The sequence below is a fragment of the Balaenoptera physalus genome, assembly GCF_965194825.1.
Source record: "Balaenoptera physalus genome assembly, chromosome: 7".
Taxonomy (NCBI): domain Eukaryota; kingdom Metazoa; phylum Chordata; class Mammalia; order Artiodactyla; family Balaenopteridae; genus Balaenoptera; species Balaenoptera physalus.
The window spans coordinates 36,082,142-36,101,122 of record NC_138886.1 but is presented as its reverse complement, the minus strand read 5'-3'; the positions used below and the strand labels follow the sequence as shown (position 1 = coordinate 36,101,122).

The 18,981-nt window shown below is 36.0% G+C and overlaps 2 protein-coding genes across 8 annotated transcripts in view; both read left to right on the top strand.

Annotated features, from left to right (window-relative positions):
- The window catches only part of CCIN (calicin), a 399,321-nt gene extending 383,749 nt beyond the window's left edge, over positions 1-15,572 (top strand). Inside the window, exon 2 of the transcript XR_014265516.1 lies at positions 13,847-15,572. The gene's annotated coding sequence lies outside the window, so the exon portion shown is untranslated. The remainder of the gene's footprint in view (positions 1-13,846) is intronic.
- MELK (maternal embryonic leucine zipper kinase) overlaps positions 1-18,451 on the top strand; it is an 84,005-nt gene extending 65,554 nt beyond the window's left edge. For all 7 annotated transcript variants that reach the window (XM_082468646.1, XM_082468640.1, XM_082468642.1 and 4 more), the window contains 6 exons: positions 1,022-1,144; positions 7,605-7,836; positions 8,851-8,947; positions 10,235-10,403; positions 15,582-15,685; positions 17,925-18,451. In XM_082468646.1, the coding sequence (XP_082324772.1) occupies positions 1,022-1,144; positions 7,605-7,836; positions 8,851-8,947; positions 10,235-10,403; positions 15,582-15,685; positions 17,925-18,102 (903 nt within the window). In that variant the 3' untranslated portion in view covers positions 18,103-18,451. The remainder of the gene's footprint in view (positions 1-1,021; positions 1,145-7,604; positions 7,837-8,850; positions 8,948-10,234; positions 10,404-15,581; positions 15,686-17,924) is intronic.
- Positions 18,452-18,981: the final 530 nt, after the last annotated feature.

The window sequence follows — 18,981 nt, the reverse complement described above, 5'->3', positions numbered from 1 at the left end:
GTCAGAGGGTTACACTTTATGCTGTAAGTAATGGGAAACTGGGTTTTTGAGCAAGACATGACATGTCACCAACATGACTGATTTTCAAAGTTCATCCAGTTGTATATAGGATTGTTCAGTCAGGGATGTTTATGTGCTTTTATTCAGCCTTCATTCATATGACACTGTGCTTTTCCCTGCTGGGCATAGACTTAGCTTTAGTATTTTTCTCAGCCTAGCACTCCATGTGGCTAGTTCTAGTTGATGGTAATTGACAACCCTGGAGAACTCTGTCACCCCTGGTTGAGAGGGTGGGAAGATTGGTGGCAGGGACCATATTGTCCACTTGAATAGTTCAGGTATGAGAAGATTTGTTCTTGAATCAGAAAATTAGAAAAGAAAGGATGGAATGTAAGAAATTCAAGTACAGTTGCTTGGCCAGGCTAACTAGATATTGAAGGAAAGGAAAGGAGTGAAAAATAAAAAATCCAACTATACTCCATAGTCTTAGAATTTAGGGTATATCTAGTGTACTCCTAGTGTTTTGAGGGGGAAGAGTGAAGGAAAATAAATGACTGGTGGTATTATTAGCATAGGACCCCGAATAGCCTGTCTCCAGGAGATCTTTCATAAGTCTAATTTATTCCTAATAGAAATTGCAAGCTACTCAGTATGTTCTTGCAACCAAGAAACCTGTATTTCAGAGTCCCTTCTATCTTCTACTTTGTCAGAGAGCTTCTTATTTATAGATTTGCAAAAGAGTTATTTGTCTGGTGTTATAGTGATTATCTGATAATGATACGCTAAGTAGATTGCCATATAACATAAGAATGTTCCAAGGCATCTTGTTTGAGAGTCAGAGATTCTCCTATCTAATAATTTGAATTAAAAATTTTTGACTTCCTGTTTTGGGTGGTGATCTCCTTCAGTCTACTGTCTCTCATTTGTTTCTGCTTTGAGGACCTTGCCCTGTGCCTGCAATATACTCTTTTAAAATTGAATCATGGTGGTGTTGTTTCTGAGTTCTTCTATTTTTGAATAGTCAAAGAATCTGAGTCTAGAAGATGTGGTCGCCAGTGATGAAAATTATGTGGCTGGATTAATAGACTATGAATGGTGTGAAGACATTTCATCAACAGGTGTGGCTACTACACAAACACCACAGGTTGGTTATTTTTATTACTGTTTAAAGTAGAATATGTTATCTCCATTATAAAAAATATCTAGGCTCTAACATAAGATCTAGTTTGTGCTTGCAAATTTAATGATTCCTAAGCCATTGAAAATATTAATGGGAGATTGTTGGAATATAAATGAAAGGGAAGCCAATTATTTCCAAGTTGAAGAAAGCCAAGATTCCATTTTGGAGCACTCCACTGCTCTATTTTCCTTCCTTTCCCTCCCCTCCTCTTTAAAAAATGAGGTATAATTTACATGTCCCTGTTGCTCCACAAACTTATCAATACTTGATATTTTTTGTTGTTTAATATTTTCTAATCTGGCGAGTGTAAAGTGATATCTCACTGTGGTTTTAATTTGTACTTTTCTGATTATTTATGTATCTTTTCATATATTAATCAGCCAATGGTTTTTCCTGTTTTATGAAATGGCTTTTTTTGTGTCCTTTGCCTATTTTTCTGTTGGATTGTTTCTTTTTTCTTGGTGGTATTGAGGAAGTTCTTAATTTAATTTTAATTCTAATCCTTTGTTGGTTGTGTGTTGCAGGTATATTGTCTGAGTTTGTCACTTGTCTTTTTACTTTGATGGCAGAAGTCATTAATTTTAATGTTACAAGTTGTCAGTATTTTCCTTTATGGTTTATAATTTTTGTGTATTTTAAAAGAAATCATTCTACAGAAGGCATAAATGCATTCACATATATTGCTTCTAAAAGTTTTAAAGCTTTTCCTTTCACATTAAGTCTTTAGTCTGTGGAGAATTAATTCTCTTGTATGGTATGAGGTAGGGAATCAATTTTTCCCTCTTACAATCAGTTGCACCAGCACCATTGACAAGTCCAGTCTTTCTGCACTGATCTACAATGGCACTTCTATCATATATCAAGTTGTTATATAAGTGTGTCTGCTTCTGAGAAATATTTTGTTTTATTGGTATATTTGTACGAATACCATATGTCTTATTTCTTTAGTTTTATAATATTTCTTTTATCTGGTTGGCCAATTTGCTCCCATCTTCTTCTTCTTTAAGAATGTCTATTCTTGCTCCTTTGCATTTCCATATACATTTTAGAATCATTTTGATAAATTTTACACACACTTAAAAATTGAAGTTACATTGACTCTAAGATTCAACTTGGGAATAATTGAGGTCTGTATCCTCAAAGCCCCCTATCTGTAAACACAGTATACCTCTCTATTTATTAGGTTTTAGTTAATTGCTTTCAATAAAATTTTATAAATTTCTCTAAAATGATCTTACATATCTTTTACTAGATTTATTCCTGAGTACTTTTGTTTTTTATTGCTATTGGGAATGGTAGGTTTTTTTAAATCACATTTTTAAACTGTCTGATACTGGTGTAAAGATATGAAACTGATTTTTGTGTATTGATCTTATATTCAACAACTTTCCTAAGCTCTTTTAAATTCTTATAGTTTGTATATTCTTTTGAGTGTTGTAGAAAATTATATCATCTATGGATGACAGTTTTGTTACTTCCTTTCCAGTTCTCATGCCTTTAATATCTTTTTATTACTGCACTTAGTAGTCCTAGCAGTATAGTAAGCATTCTTCTGTTCTTCCCAATTGTAGAATGATGCTTCTAATATTTTATCATTCAATATGATGTTTGTTCTCTCTTTTTCCCTCCACTTTCCTCTTCCCCCTCCCTGTTCTCCTTTCCCTTATCCTTCTTTTCCCTCTCTCCCCTCTGTGCCCCCCTACCCCATATTTTTCAGATTAAGACCTTTTTTTCATCTAGTCCTGGTTTGCTAAGATTTGTTTAAAAATTATGAATCTCTGTTGCAGAAAAACGGTTAGATAGAATTCATCTATTGAGATAATCATCTGGTTTTGTTCTTTCCATTTGTTGATGTAGTATATGTTATATTAATAGATTTGATGTTAAACCAATCTTGCATTCTTTAGATAAGCCCAGTTTGTCATGATGTATTACTGTCTTTTTTATACATTGCTGGGTTTAGTTTACTAACATTTTGTTTAGGTTTTTTGCTTCTATGTTCTTAAATAAGATTGGCCTATTCTTTCTTATATGATTTTTTTTCTTTTGAAAACTTTAATTTTATTATTATTGATACATAAGTAATACATAGATACATTCATCTTGTAAAAAATTCAAACAATATGGAACTGCTGAATAAAGAGTGAAAGACTTTCTTCTCCTGTTCTTGCATCCCATCCCATCTTATATTAATCGTATCTGATTGGCATTAAGATTGCCCATCCCATCTTATATTAATCGTATCTGATTGACATTAAGATTATAACTAGTCTTTGAAAATGACTTGGGACATATTCTTTCTTTTATATTCTCTGGAATGGTTTTTAAGAGCTATTAATTATATTTTCCTTGAATGTATGATAGAACTTATTCTGTAACTATCTGGGCCTGGAATGTTTCTGTGAGAAGCTAGTCAACTACTGATTCAATTTCTTCTGTATTTATAGGACTACACAGTATTTCAATTTCTTTTCGTCAGTTTGGTGAATTTTGTTTTTCTAGTGTCCATTTCATACAAGTTTTAAAATGTTTTGGCATAAAATCAACAGGAGGATATTATGATCTTGCTAATATCTGTAGTATCTGTGTTTATGTCCCCCTTTTCATTGCTGAAGTGTATTTGTTTATTGCAGCTCTTTCATTTTTTGGATCAGTCTTACCAGAGTTTTGTCAATTTTATTAGTCTTTTCAAAGAACCAACTTCTGGCCTTATTGATTCTATTATATTTTAGTTTCCATTTTGTTATTTTCTGCCTTTATTTTTCTATTAGACCAATCTTATTAAATTCTGTTGTTAAATCTTCTATGTCCATACTAATATTTTGTCTGCTTGACCCACAAATTTATCTGCTTGAGAGTGGGATATGTTAAAAATCTTCTAATGGGATGGTAGTTTGTCATTTTCTTCTTGTAGTTCTATTTTTGCTTCATATATATATGTACGAAGCTATATAATTAGCATACAAGTTTAGAATTTTTATTCTGGTGAATTGAACCTTTTATCATTTATAGTGATCCTCTTTATTACTAGTTATGTGTTTCTCCTTGAAGTCTATTTGTTTCTCTGATATTAAGATAGCTATATTGATTTTTTTGGTTGTTATTTGCTTGGTTTATATTTTTTTATCTTTTTATTTTCAACCTTTCATGCCCTTATATTTTAGGTATCTCTTTTTTTTTTTAAAGATTTTAAATGACTTTTTTGAAGTATAGTTGATTTACAATGTTATGTTAATTTCTGCTGTACAGCAAAGTGATTCAGTTATACATACATACATTCTTTTTCAGATTCTTTTCCATTATGGTTTATCACAGGATATTGAATATAGTTCCCTTCGCTATACAGTAGGACCTTGTTGTTTATCCATTCTATATATAATAGTTTACACCTGCTAATCCCAAACTCCCAATCCATCCCTCCTCCACTCCCCCTAGGTATATCTCTTAAAAAACAACATATAGCTAGATTTGGTATGCAAACTGAAAATCTTTGTCTTTCAAGTGAGAGCTTACCAAATTTACATTTATTTTGGTTACTAATGTTCTTATTGTGTATCTGCCGTCTTATTTTGTGCTTTCTATTTGTCCCACTTTTTCTGTATTTTTTTCCTATATTTCTTGTTTCTTATGTCAATTTTTCCCTTCATTCCATTGGTTTCTATTTTATTTTAATATTTACTCTAATCTTTTAACATGCTATTTAACTTAACCAAATAGAAAGTTAATCTGTATCTTTACTTTTCTTCTAAACATATGAAATCCTTAGAACACTAATCTCTGATCACCCTCTCTTAGATGACTAAATACTGTTGATATGTCAGTATTTTAGCTATTTTTTTTAGTTTTTCATTTTGAAATCTTTATGTATTCACAGAAAGTTATAAAAGTAGTAAACGGAGGTCTCTTGGACCCTTCACTCATTTTTCTCCACTAGTTACATCTCTTTTTTTTGAAAAATGTATTTTATTTATTTATTTATTTTTTGGCTGCGTTGGGTCTTCATTGCTGTGCATGGGCTTTCTCTAATTGAGGTGAGCGGGGGCTACTCTTTGTTGCAGTGCGCAGGCTTCTCATCGCGGTGGCTTCTCTTGTTGCAGAGCACTGGCTCTAGGCACGTGGGCTTCAGTAGTTGTGGCACGTGGGCTCAGTAGTTGTGGCTCGTGGGTTCTAGAGCACAGGCTCAGTAGTTGTGGCGCATGGGCTTAGTTGCTCTGCAGCATGTGGGATCTTCCTGGACCAGGGCTCGAACCCGTGTGCCCTGCATTGGCAGGCGGATTCTTAACCACTGAGCTACCAGGGAAGCCCCAGTAGTTACATCTTGCATAACTGTGGTACAATTTTTTTAGATCTATACATTTTTAACTTCATAAATTGCATATTATTTTTAGAATGTATACTATCAGTATTTATTTGATTGACTCACATTTTCTTTTGTTTACTTACCCTTCTTATCTCTCAAACCTTCATTCTAAAATTATTTTTCTTCTTCCTGGAGTACATCCTTTAAAAATTCCTTTAGTGGAAGTCACAGTTGATGGCAAACACTCTTTCTAAATTGGCTAAAATTGTCGTTATTTCACTTTCATTTTTGGAATGTAGTTTCCTTGTGTATTGATTTCTAGTTTATCAGTTATTTTACGCTCTGCAGTTTGAAGATATTATTCCACTCTCTTCTTGCTTCTGTTGTTACCATTGAGAAATCTCTGTCAGTCAGGTTCCTTTCTAGTTAGTCTTCTCCCTGGCTCTTTTTAGGGTTTTCTCTTTGTTTTTGGTGTTCTGCAGTCTCATTGTTAGGGTTACTGTCTCTGTGGGTAGTGTCCTCTAGAGTTGTACAGCCTAGTAAATACAGATATGGGTTTCTTTTTTTTATCTTGTTTATGATTCATTGTGTTTCCTGTATTTGAGGATTTGTATCTTTAGTTTTGGAAAATTCCTTGAATAATTGCTGCTTTTTCATCGTCTTTATTATTTATCTCTGGAACTTAGAATAGGCATATGTTAGACCATCAAATTTCATTTTCCATTTATTTTAAACTCTCTTTCATATATCCCATATCTTTCTCTCTGGACTGCATTCTAGATCATTTCAGATTTATTTCACATTCATGTTCTTTTTTTCATTTCTATCTAATCTGTTATTTGACATGTCTATTGAATTTTTCATTTTTATCATTATGTTTTTTATTTCTAGAGATTTATATTCTTTTTCAAAACTGCTTTAATATTCTTCTTTTCATGTTTTCAATTTCTTTTATTATTTTAAACATATGAACATATTTATATTCTCTACTTGGTAATTTCAATATCTGACATCTTTATGGGTCTGATCCTTTTGTTTATTTTTTTCTGCTGACTTTTGCTCATGGTGTTTGTATCTTTTGGCTTTTTTTTTTTTTTTTAATAGGCTCATTTTTCTTGGAACTCTGTGCGAATGCTTCGAAGCTTGGATTAAGGGTTGAGGTCTTGGGTTGTGTTGGATTGAAGCTTTTCTTTCAGCTAGGAATTGTGTTTGCTTCTGTCACGTCACATTCCTGGAACACAACCAGTTTAGGACTAGGACTACTTTAAATCACATTCTAGGCTTGAAATTTCTGGAGATCATGCAGGTATTATGAATTTGGGCTCCAAACCTGTGTGAAGACTGTCCTGTGGCTACTTAAAAGTTATTAAAGGAAACTCTCTTTTCTCCTCCAGAGCCATGGCCAGGACAGACACGTTTTCTTGCCGAGTCCTTTGCAGGGCAGGTTTATATTTAATTCACCCTTTCATTTTAGTTATAGCCCCTCCTGGCTTTACATGGGAGCTTTGGCTCTAATTTAGCACCATACGTGGGTCTAATCTACTCCTACTGTAGATTATACGAGAGAGTAGGTAGATGCCCTTAGGGCAGCGGACAGTTTCAGCCTTGATTACATCTCTGAATTCCTGCTCCTGCTTTTAGTTTGGCCTCTGAGGATTTTCCTATCTTTTTTGCAAGCTCGACCATAAATTTAAAAGGATTAAAATATATTTTCTATCCAACATTTCTGTTAGAGTATTTTAACATGGTTTTTCTGAGCCGGTCATTGACTAAAGTTTCTTGTTACATATTAGAGACAAACTGGCAGTCTAGGTATGGGAAGCAATTCTTAGGGATTTATATGTGCCCATCCTCAGTTGCCTAGAATCTGGGTATGTTTGATTAAATACGGCCCAAAACATGTTGAAAATTACCTGTCAATAGAACAGCCTAAAGTGATCTACATGTACTAAAGAGAACTGAATATACATTTTCAAATTTCCTGGTATTGCCCGTAATATCCTTTTGATAGTGTTTCATTTTAATAAAAATGGTGCAAGGTAATTTGCAAATGATTAAGGCATGTTGTAAAGAAATTGACTTTTCTTCTTCAGTGTGCTTTATCCAGTAACTTTTATTTTCCAGTTTGCCAAGCATTGGACAGAGTCAAATGGTCTGGAATCTAAATCATTAACTCCAGTATTATGCACAGCATCTGCCAATAAATTAAAGAACAAAGAGAATGTATATACTCCTAAGTCTGCTGTAAAGAATGACGAGTGCTTTTCATTTCCTGAGCCAAAGACTCCAGTTAATAAGAACCAGCATAAAAGAGAAATACTCACTACACCAAATCATTACAGTACACCCTCAAAAGGTATTTGCTGTGTAGATTAAGCAGTGGTAAAACATCTTGAAATTCCTTCTTCTTATCATGCTAAATAAACATATAGCAGGTCAGAAATGGCTAGCAATGCTCTCAGGAATTGCTAGGAGAAGCCAGGCTGCTTTTTAAGCATATGTTATTTGCATTAGTTGAAATGAAAGCATATTAATCACCTTCAAATTTTTTGTATACTCTCAGTATACAAAGATGAAAACTGTTTTCATAGATATTGTTGATTAATTTTATTTTCTTGTTCTTATGGAACCAGTGAGAGTAATGCTGTATGGTCATAGAGAGTAATGCTGTGTGGTCAAACAAAACAAAACCCCCGATCTGTTTTTAAAAGCTTGGAATCTTATATTTATTATGAAGTGAATATTATTATCTCTAATTGGTATACTTTTAGATCATGAACAAAAAGTTAACTAATGAGTAGTAACCAGATTTGTTAATGCAGGTTTGTCACAAACTATCTGAGATACAAATACTAGAATAAAACACCAAATTTTGGAATAGGGAATATAAAAATAACCAAAGCTTACAACCTCTTTAATAACTTTTGTCAGCTTTCACAGGGGCCTATTCTCTTTGCCTGATAGGAGTTGAAAGGGCTATGAATTGAATTAACACCTCTCAGTAATATATTCATTAAAGGCATAAATACAGATTGACTTTTATTTATAGAAAGGAGAATCAGTAATCATGAAATATTATTTATGTGATCTATTTAGATTTTTCATATGATATTTATGATAAAATCATAAGCACGGCCTCAGTTTTACAGTGAAGAAAAAGAAGAGCCACACATGTAAAGCAAAATGATTTTGTTTTTATTATAAATCATCTGGAAACATTTCTTTAAAGAATTAGAGCCTTAACATCACTGGGCAAGTGATTACAATATTTCTGAGCCAATGAATGAGGTGATATATGCATTATTGATGGAAACTTTGAAACTATAGCATGTCAGCTACATATGGTTTGTGTTTGTTGTTTTTCTAATAGCTAGAAACCAGTGCCTGAAAGAGACCCCAGTTAAAATGCCGGTAAATTCAGCAGGAACAGAGAAGTTAATAACAGGTGTCATTAGCCCTGAGAGGCGGTAAGTGTTCAGTTTTGTATAGCTGGTTTAGTATATGTAACCAGATTTCCTTTTTTCATATATGATAAACCCAATTAAGATAAACCATCATGTAGATTCTGTCAGGGACTGTAGGAATGTCTGTATGAACGTGGTCTGTGGCCATTACTGAGGCTGTTGGCACTGCCTTTCTCAGGGTGGAATTGTGAGACTCATCAGCAGTACGACTGGCACCTTAACTTAAAATACAGTTCCTGTGCTGAGGCCCATCTTTCCCTACACTTCTGCCGGTGGAGTATAGACATCCACTAACAAACAGCAGTCACTCAAATAGTAAAGATCCTAAAGGGTGCTTCAGATAAAGCCCATTCCTCTTGAACAAACAGGTCTGCAGCATAGGTGACCTTTCATTATCTTTTATAGCTATTTTTTTGAGCAGGCTCCATTTTGAGGATAATTGGGAGAATTAGAATGTGAACTAGATATTAGATGCTATGGCATTATTATTAATTTTCTTGATATCATAATGATATTGTGGTTATGTAGGAAGATGTCCTTATTCACTGGCGATGTATGCTGAAGTGTTTCAGAGTAAAGGGTTGTAATTTTTTTTTTTTAATATTCATTCATTCATTCATTCTGTGCCAGGTCTTAGTTGCAGTATGCGGGATCTTCGTTGCGGCACGTGGGATCTTTAGTTGTGGTGTGTGGGATCTTTAGGTTGCAGCATGCAGACTCTTAGTTGCGGTGTATGGACTCCTAGCTGTGGCATGCAGACTCTTAGTTGCAGCAGGCGAACTCTTAGTTGCCGCATGCATGTGGGATCTAGTTCCCCGACCAAGGATTGAACCCAGGCCCCCTGCATTGGGAGTGCAGAGTCTTGCCCACTGGATCACCAGGGAAGTCCCAAGGGTTGTGATATCTTCAGATGGATTACTTTGATGTACATATTTTTAATGTACTTATTATATATATGTAGAGAAAGCAAATGTGGCAAAATATTAACAATTGTTGACTCTAGAAGGATATGTGGATGGTTATTATACTTTTTGTTCAACTTTTCTATATATTTGACACTAAAAAAAAGGTAGGGGAAAAATAGTTTTGGCAGTTGGCTTGGGGGAAAGGTGATAGCTACATTTCAGTGGGAGATGGCTTTCGTGCTCCCTGAGGAAGAGTAAGATGGCTTGGCCCAGGCATACCTGAATGAGGTGCACCTAACAGCCAGGACAAATGCACCTCTGTGAGGGACCCAACAGGCAGGAAGTCCAACTCTTACTCGTGGGTTCATTGGTTTTTTTTTTTAAGGTGTCGTTCAGTGGAACTCAACCTTAACCAAGTACATGTAGAGAATACTCCAAAAAGAAAAGGAACCAAAGTGTTTGGGAGCCTTGAGAAGGGGTTGGATAAGGTTATCACTGTGCTTACCAGGAGCAAAAGGAAGGGCTCGGCCAAAGATGGGCCAAGAAGACTAAAGGTAAGTGGACTGGAATTCTTTAATATGGATTTTAGAAGCTGACTGCTAACTGGACTACTTTTTTTTTTTTAAAGGGAAGTACTGAATGAATGAATTGATTAGTATTTTTAATTTATTTATTCATCCATTTAGCTAATACATATTTTTTGAGCACCTAAAATATACATGTTACTATGCAGTGGGCTTTGAGAATGCAGAGGTAAATTAGATACAGTTGCTCCTTTGGAGGAACAAATAACTAAAATTCAAATATTAAAGTTCACATAGGGGGATTAATCACAGAGGCAAAAGAGGAGGTGGGGAAGCATGGGGCATATATAAGGAACTGCCTTAAGGATGGGGGCTTGAGGTCAGTTGTCCTATCTCTGGTACATAGGAGAGTCCCTGACACATGGGTACCTTTGTAGGCCCTCACGAAATATCTGAATGCATGGGAAGTTAATTTGAACCTTGAGTGTGGTGTGTGTGAGGAAAATAGCAACAGTTCAGGAAAATAGGCTGGCTAAGACGTTTGGACCTTACTTGACAGACTTATTATGTTTTTAGAGCATGTTTAATGTGTCAGTGGTGTGGACAGTATATTTGGTGGGGATAGGAAAAGAAAAAGAAGTGATTAGTAGATATAAGGTACTTCTTACTCTCTTGGATTCTCTCTGAGCATTCATTCAAATATCTAATGAATGACATTTTTGTTTGGGGGAAGTAAGAGGTGAAGGGAAGAATAAGACACAGCTCATGTCTTTGAGGAACTCATAGAGTGGCAGTGAAAACAGGCAGGGATGTTGCTCTGATCCACGGGGCTTATTGCTGTAATAAAAACATGTTCCAAGAGGAGTGGGGCCCAGAGGAGGGAAGAGCAGATGGTGGTGTTCCCCATGATGTGGGGACTGGGTCTGTGTTTATATTTTGCACTGAGAGTCTCATTTTGAGCAAATCTGGGCAGGTTTGGGGGAAGAAAAATGCTGAGCTGCTGGGTGGAAGGGTGCTTCAGGGGAGAATGTTCTGAGATCCCATTTATGTCCTGTCTTAAAGTGAGAGAAGATAGGACTTCTCCATTAGTATTTGTTGCCTTGTTGAACTTACATAATGCACTGGAGTTTTATGTTGCATATGGCTGTTTATTAGGCATATTTTATCTTTTTATTCTAAGAATTCTCTAGTTGGAGACAGTTGTGAGGTATTTCAAACCCTGACGTTGGGATTATGAAAATCATGGTGTCATTTCTCTGAAAATATTAAATAAAGAAAATTAAGGAAACTTATCCAGTTATATACATTATTGAAAAGCTCAGTGGTTATCAGATACTAATAGATGATATTCTAAAAATGTTCACCAATGTAAATTATTTGGAACTTGAATGCATTTTTCAGTAGGAACTGCTGTGATATTAATTGGCTTTCTAGATATTTCCCAGTACTTCCAGGATGTAGGAGAAAAATCACAAGATTGGGAATGAGAAGCCTGGGTTGTAGCCTCAGCTTCATACAGTGTAGCTTATATAAGTCATTTTATCTCTGACTATCTCAATTTTTTTATTTGTAAAAACTGGAGATAATGTCTATCCTGGCAGCTTCACAGAGCTGGGATATATAAATGAGACTGTCTGTATGAGATGCTATATTGCATATGAAATGCTTTCTAAATATAAGGTGTTCCAGTGTCAAGTATCATTATTATTGTCATTGTTGAGCATTTTAACCCCAATGTAGCAGAACCACAGTTGTAATTAGCACACCCCTAAGATCTGAAGCTTTATCTAACTTTGGATCTTTAACCCTTTCTAATGTTTTAAGTTTTTCAGAACTGAAGGACTTACTTTAGGAGATTATCCTCATTTTCCACCTAGTTCTTTTCTTTTCTTTTCTTTCTTTCTTTATTTTTGGCTGCATTGGGTCTTTGTTGCTGCGTGCGGGCTTTTTCTCCAGTTGCGGAGAGCGGGGGCTACTCTTCGTTGTGGTGCGCGGGCTTCTCATTGAGGTGGCTTCTCTTTGTTGCAGAGCACAGGCTCTAGGCGCGTGGGCTTCAGTAGTTGCAGCACGCGGGCTCAGTAGTTGTGGCTCACGGGCTCTAGAGCGTAGGCTCAGTAGTTTTGGCACACGGGCTTAGTTGCTCTGCAGCATGTGGTATCTTCCCGGACCAGGGCTCAAACCTGTGTCCCCTGCATTGGCAGGTGGATTCTTAACCACTGAGCCACCAGAGAAGTCCACACCTAGTTCTTAAATTAAAAAATTATAAACTTACAGAAAAGTTAAAAGGATGGTACAAAGGGACTTCCTTGTCTGTTCAGTGGTTAAGACTCCGCGCTTCCACTGCAGGGAGCACGGGTTTGATCCCTGGTTGGGGAGCTAAGATCTCGCATGCTACACGGTGCGGCCAAAAAGAAAAAAAGATGGTACAAAGAACACCTTAATTTTTTAAGATAGTGAATCATATGTAGTTAAGCCCTCTTTTAGGAAGCAATCTATAAAAATCTGAAATTTAAATAGATAAAATAGGATTATTTCTTTATTTTACAAAGGAATCACTTGAATTGTGATTTGAAAGTGTTCAGTTTGTTATTATCTTGAAAAAGCCAATCTAATTTGGTGAAAAAGTCCTGGATTGGAAGCCAAGAGACAGAGGGGCCTGTCATAGCTGTGCCACTTGTTCGTTTTATAACTTGAAGCTGAGGTTCCTGAACTCTAGTCATTTGACAGTCACCTTCATGTCGGCATATCAGCATATCATCTGCACTGTTATTTATCTGGTACTTTCTTTATGTGATGCATTTTAAAAGCAGATTTATAGAGGTATAATTGACATGCAATAATCTGCATATATTAAAAATGTACAATTAATATACTTTGGCATTATATATGTACCTGTGAAACCACCACCACAATCAAGATGACTAACTTTATTTATCTATCTATCTATCTATCTATTTATTTATTTTTGGTTGTGTTGGGTCTTCGTTGCTGCGCGCGGGCTTTCTCTAGTTGCGGCGAGCGGGGGCTACTCTTTGTTGCGGTGCACGGGCTTCTCATTGCGGTGGCTTCTCTTGTTGCGGAGCACAGGCTCTAGGTGCACGGGCTTCAGTAGTTGTGGCACGTGGGCTCAGTAGTTGTGGCTCCCGGGCTCTAGAGCGCAGGCTCAGTAGTTGTGGCACGCGAGTTTAGTTGCTCCGCGGCATGTGGGATCTTCCCGGACCAGGGCTCGAACCCGTGTCCTCTGCATTGGCAGGCGGATTCTTTTTTTTTTTTTTTAATAGATTTATTTATTTTTATTTATTTATTTTTGGCTGTGTTGGGTCTTCACTGCTGCGCGTGGGCTTTCTCTAGTTGCAGCGAGTGGGGGCCACTCTTCATTGTGGTGCGCGGGCTTCTCATTGCAGTGGCCTCTCTTGTTGCGGAGCACAGGCTCCAGGCGCGCGGGCTTCAGCAGTTGGGGCATGCAGGCTCAGTAGTTGTGGCTCACGGGCTCTAGAGCACAGGCTCAGTAGTTGTAGTGCACAAGCCTAGTTGCTCTGCAGCATGTGGGATCCTCCCAGACCAGGGCCCGAACCCGTGTCCCCCTCATTGGCAGGCGGACTCTCCACCACTGCGCCACCAGGGAAGCCCCAAGATGGCTAACTTTTTAAAAACTTGTATTTATTTAAAAGGAAACCATATGTCATTAGTTTTTCTAATCATATTTTGCTAAATCTGATTGGAACAAATATATAAATATTAAAATAAAAGTATTTATCCATGTACCACTTAGAGTTATATTGTAGAACTCCAGTTATTATTTTTATCACATTTTGGGAAACCCCATCTTAAGAAACTTATAGCTCTTCTTTGGGTCATAGGTTCTTAATGTGAAAAGTAAGGTAGTTGGGTCTTTTCTAACTTCAGCATTTTGTTATTTATAAAAAGAACTGAAATCTGAAAGACATAGAAAGTATAATTTTGTTTGACAGTGAAGGTACTGCTAGAAAGGTAGGGATTTTTTTGTCTCCAAAACCTATTAAAACAGTGCCTGGGGAAGTTCCCTGGTGGTGTAGTGGTTAGGATTCCGGGCTTTCGCTGCTGTGGCCCGGATTCAGTCCCTGGTGGGGAAACTGAGATCCCCCGTAAGCCGCATTGTGTGGCCAAATAATAATAATAATAATAATTTTAAAAATTAAAATTAAAAAATAAAACAGTGCCTGGCACCTAGTAAACCATCAATAAATAGTTGTTGAATGAATGGATGGATAGATACTAATTAAGAATGAAGTTATTTCTGGACTTCCCTGGTGGTGCAATGGTTAAGAATCTGCCTGCCAATGCAGGGGACACGGGTTCAAGCCCTGGTCCGGGAAGATGCCACATGCTGTGGAGCAACTAAGCCCGTGCACCACAGCTACTGAGCCTGCGCTCTAGAACCTGTGAGCCACAACTAATGAGCCCGCGTGCCACAACTACTGAAGCCCACACGCCTAGGGTCCGTGCTCTGCAACAAAGAGAAGCCACCGCAATGAGAAGTCCACACACCGCAACAAAGAGTAGCCCCCGCTCGCCGCAACTAGAGAAAGCCCGCGCGCAGCAACGAAGGCCCAACTCAGCCAAAAATTAATTAATTAATTAATTAATTTAAAAAAGAAATTATTTCTGAGAATTATGCTGTTAGTGAATGAGAAAAAAATAACTTGACATTACTTTTTTAAAGGGATACTTGTTATATTCATTCCTTCATAGAATTGTCATAGAATCACCTCCTGGGATTCTGTAAAATTCCTTAAATGATCAAGAAAGAATTAAGGAAACACATGCAACTATATACAAGTGAAATTTTCTAGGCCATTTGTTTTCTCACAGTTTACATTTCAGGAATCTTTATCACCAAGTAGGAAGGGGGAGATAGGTAGAGCTCAAAGAGATAGACATTATTTAATATTTATTTACTTATTAAAAAATTGGTAGGAGAGGAAGATGCAAATATAAAAAGGGTGATATGGATGCAGTTACTAATAAACGTGATTTCTCCAAGCTTTCCCAGTGCCGTCTCAATCCAACTTACCAAGAGTTGGTTGTAAATTCTTTCAGTGTTTTTCTTGAAATATTTCCACTTGAAACGGTACTATGTTGAGGAGTTTGGGATCTCTAAATGAGGTAGGATGGTCTTTGTGTTGATGTAAAGATTTACTTCTTAACCCCTTCTTTTTCTTTTCTAAGCCTCACTATAACGTGACTACAACCAGATTAGTGAATCCAGATCAACTCTTGAATGAAATAATGTCTATTCTTCCAAAGAAGCACGTTGACTTTGTACAAAAGGGGTAAGAAGCACACTTGAATCTGTTACTTGACGTCTTTTGAACTTTGAGAAAACATAGGTTGATTCCCCTCTCAACCTATGTTTTTAATATAATTAAAAAATTATAAATTGTTTAACATAATTAAAAAATATATTTCTCTCGCCTCATTTTTCCAAAAAGCTTTTATGGTAGTGTCTGTGTTCATAATTTATTCTCTTTTGTTTTCTATGAGCTATAGAAGTTTTTTAAGTGCCCATATTGTCACCACTTTCAAAGTTAGACTTTTCAAAATAGGAAAATCTGAACTTCTTCCAGTTTCTTTTGCATCTTCTATTTTTCTTTGATGTTCTGCTTTACAATAATATTTATAAGTTGTAATCTAAATTTATGAGACACCTCAAACAAATCAAGGATATATATAGACTCCTTCTCTTTATGACGTTCTATGTGACAGAACTGGTTTTCAGTACTTTAGAAAATTATTTCACCTTAGCTGTTTCCCACTGTTGAGTGAACTGCCATCAAAGCCTCCTTGGTCACAATCTCATGGTCTGGACAGCCAGACCTCTTCTGGTTGCTTAAGATGTTCATATTTCTAAACATTTCCACTTAGTTATGTCTCTTTAAAATTTCATTATTAAAGCACTAACAAGAAGAGCCACTGATAGATTAACAAAAACATTTAATTGGAACAGTCAGTATAGAGTAAGATTTTAAGAAACAATCTTTTGCAAAAGTAATTTTACTTTTCATTATCTCTAAATGTTGGCAAGCGCTCTTATGTGAACCCTGGCTTTCTTCTTTAGGTATCATTATATCACATCTAACTCTGACCTGTTCTTCATGCTTGGGGTTTATCCACAGCGTTAGAACCTCTCACCAAATCTGTGTTAGAAAGCTTTCGATTATTTTTCCTTCAGCGTATGATCTATCAGATTGGTAACTGGCTATTCACCAGTAATCTGTTCCTCGAACTTCCTGATCCACCCGAAGATCTGCCTTTATCCTTCTTTTTTCTTTTTCCCTTCTCTGTTTGTTTTTACCTTCTTTGCGACAAAGCAGAATAACAAAAGCTAAATTTTTCAGTGGTGTGGTGTCACTAATCTCGGTTATATTCCATTACTATCTTTTTCCAATGAGGAAAAATCACTTTTTATCTTTGATATGTGACTAAATTGCTCTATGCTTCATCTTCCCATCAGGAACCTTAACTACAGGGTTTACCTTAACGGCATTTCTGATAGCAACTGCTTATTTTTAATCGATCAAGCCCCAAAGGACATAACTAAGTTAGTAAGAAAAAGAATGATATTTTAATACACCTTGTAATACGTAACAGATACAAATAATTAATTTCTCCCCATTTACGTGGAACAGTGCCTAATCGTGTGCCCCTAAATATTTAGGGAACCGAAATTTAGAATTGATCCTATTGTTTATTGTTTGTATTTATATATTGAAGATCAGTAAGACAATTAAATAAAACTAAAATATAATGTAAACAAATTAAAAGTTGATGTACATGAATTCAATTTATGCAACTTTGCAGGAACCATACCTATTTCTTAAGATGTGTGGAAGGCTTCATATAGACAGGGCCTTTCCATTATCAGAGTAGTTAATGTGGCAGTTCTAATTATATATGCCATATGTTTCAACCATGGGAATGTACTTTCTCATTGGACTTTCTTTTATAACTCTGCCCTAAAGTGTTGTAATGATCATAACCTCTTATTACTATTAGAAAAACCTCAGAAACATGCGTCCTACCGACAGGTTGCTGGCTTCAGCTTTATTTATATGAAAGACAGACGTTTCTGATGAAGTGCACAAAATAAAATATTCTTAATCTTCCCTCTGCTTTCCTTTGTTGTGAACATTGTGGAAATGGCCTAATGTTCACAGATTACACCATTGAAAGACTTGCATAAAGGATGCCGGAAGATTTCTTGAGCATGAATGGCATGTATAGCTATGAAAAAAGGGCTTTTCTTTGGAGCAAGGGAGAATTCTGGTAAAACCTTTTCATCTGTATTCTTTTTTGAGATCCTGGTTAGCTTTTGGGAAAACACCAGTCATACTCCATCACTAAAGCATATCTAGGTCATCTGGAAACTGTAAGCAGGACTATATTGCTTATTAATACGAAATAATGGTTCATTTTCCCCACTGGCCTCCTAGAGGCTTATAGAAATCTATTGTATTATACAGAATATTCATGGTTCTTCTGCTAACTGGCTTCTTATCTTGTTTTTCACAGCTATACACTGAAGTGTCAAACACAGTCAGATTTTGGCAAAGTGACAATGCAGTTTGAGCTAGAAGTGTGCCAGCTTCAGAAACCTGACGTGGTGGGTATCAGGAGGCAGAGGCTTAAGGGTGATGCCTGGGTTTACAAGAGATTAGTGGAAGACATCCTGTCTAGCTGCAAGGTTTAATTGATGAATGGTTTCCATCCTGCCTGATGAGTATGGGTGTGATACAGCCTACATGGAACCTGGTGTGATGGGTTTAATTTTTAAAGTCCTCTGGAACTGCGAACTCGTTTCTAAAGAGCTATCTTAAAGACCAATATCTTTTTGTTTTTAAACAAAAGATATTATTTCGTGGATGAATCTAAGGCAAGCCCCTCTGTCATTACCTCTTACTGTCTTTTTTAATCATGTGCTTTGTATATTAATAACTGTTGAGTTTCTTAGATTCACTTCCATACATGAATGTAAGCTCTTAACTATGTCTCCTTTTAATGTGTAATTTCTTTCTGAAATAAAACCGTTTGTGAATATAGCAGGCTTCTCTTCTTTGTATTTGATTTTGATCCAAATAAAACCTCAAATGGCTTCTTGACTATTAAGTAGAGACTATTTGGAGTATGTTTTATCTGTTATCAAATATGCCTTGGGTAGAAAAACAGATAAGAATTCATTTGCATAATTTTTTCCTGTCTCTGATTTAAGTAGGATTTATTGAGATCGTTAACTAAGTCACAGCTGTGGTTACCAGTGTTAAACAACACATTTAATATGTTGAATAAAAGAGTATTGACTTCAGTATGTATGTTCGGTCAACAGTGATAACTATCTGGACTATGAACCCCCATGAAATGTTACTTTATAGTAATTTTCCATTAAGACTCAGCATTGGCCTCAAATTTGTATTTTTATTTCACTTTATTGGTCTCTAAAGGCCGGCGCTCAAGTTACATTTGTATGGATTTTACAAATTAAACTAGTTGGAGAAAAAATAGCACTGTTTCTAGTTAATAGTGAGGGAATGTTTTGTCATTCATTTATTCAGTAAACGTTTACTAAGTTTTT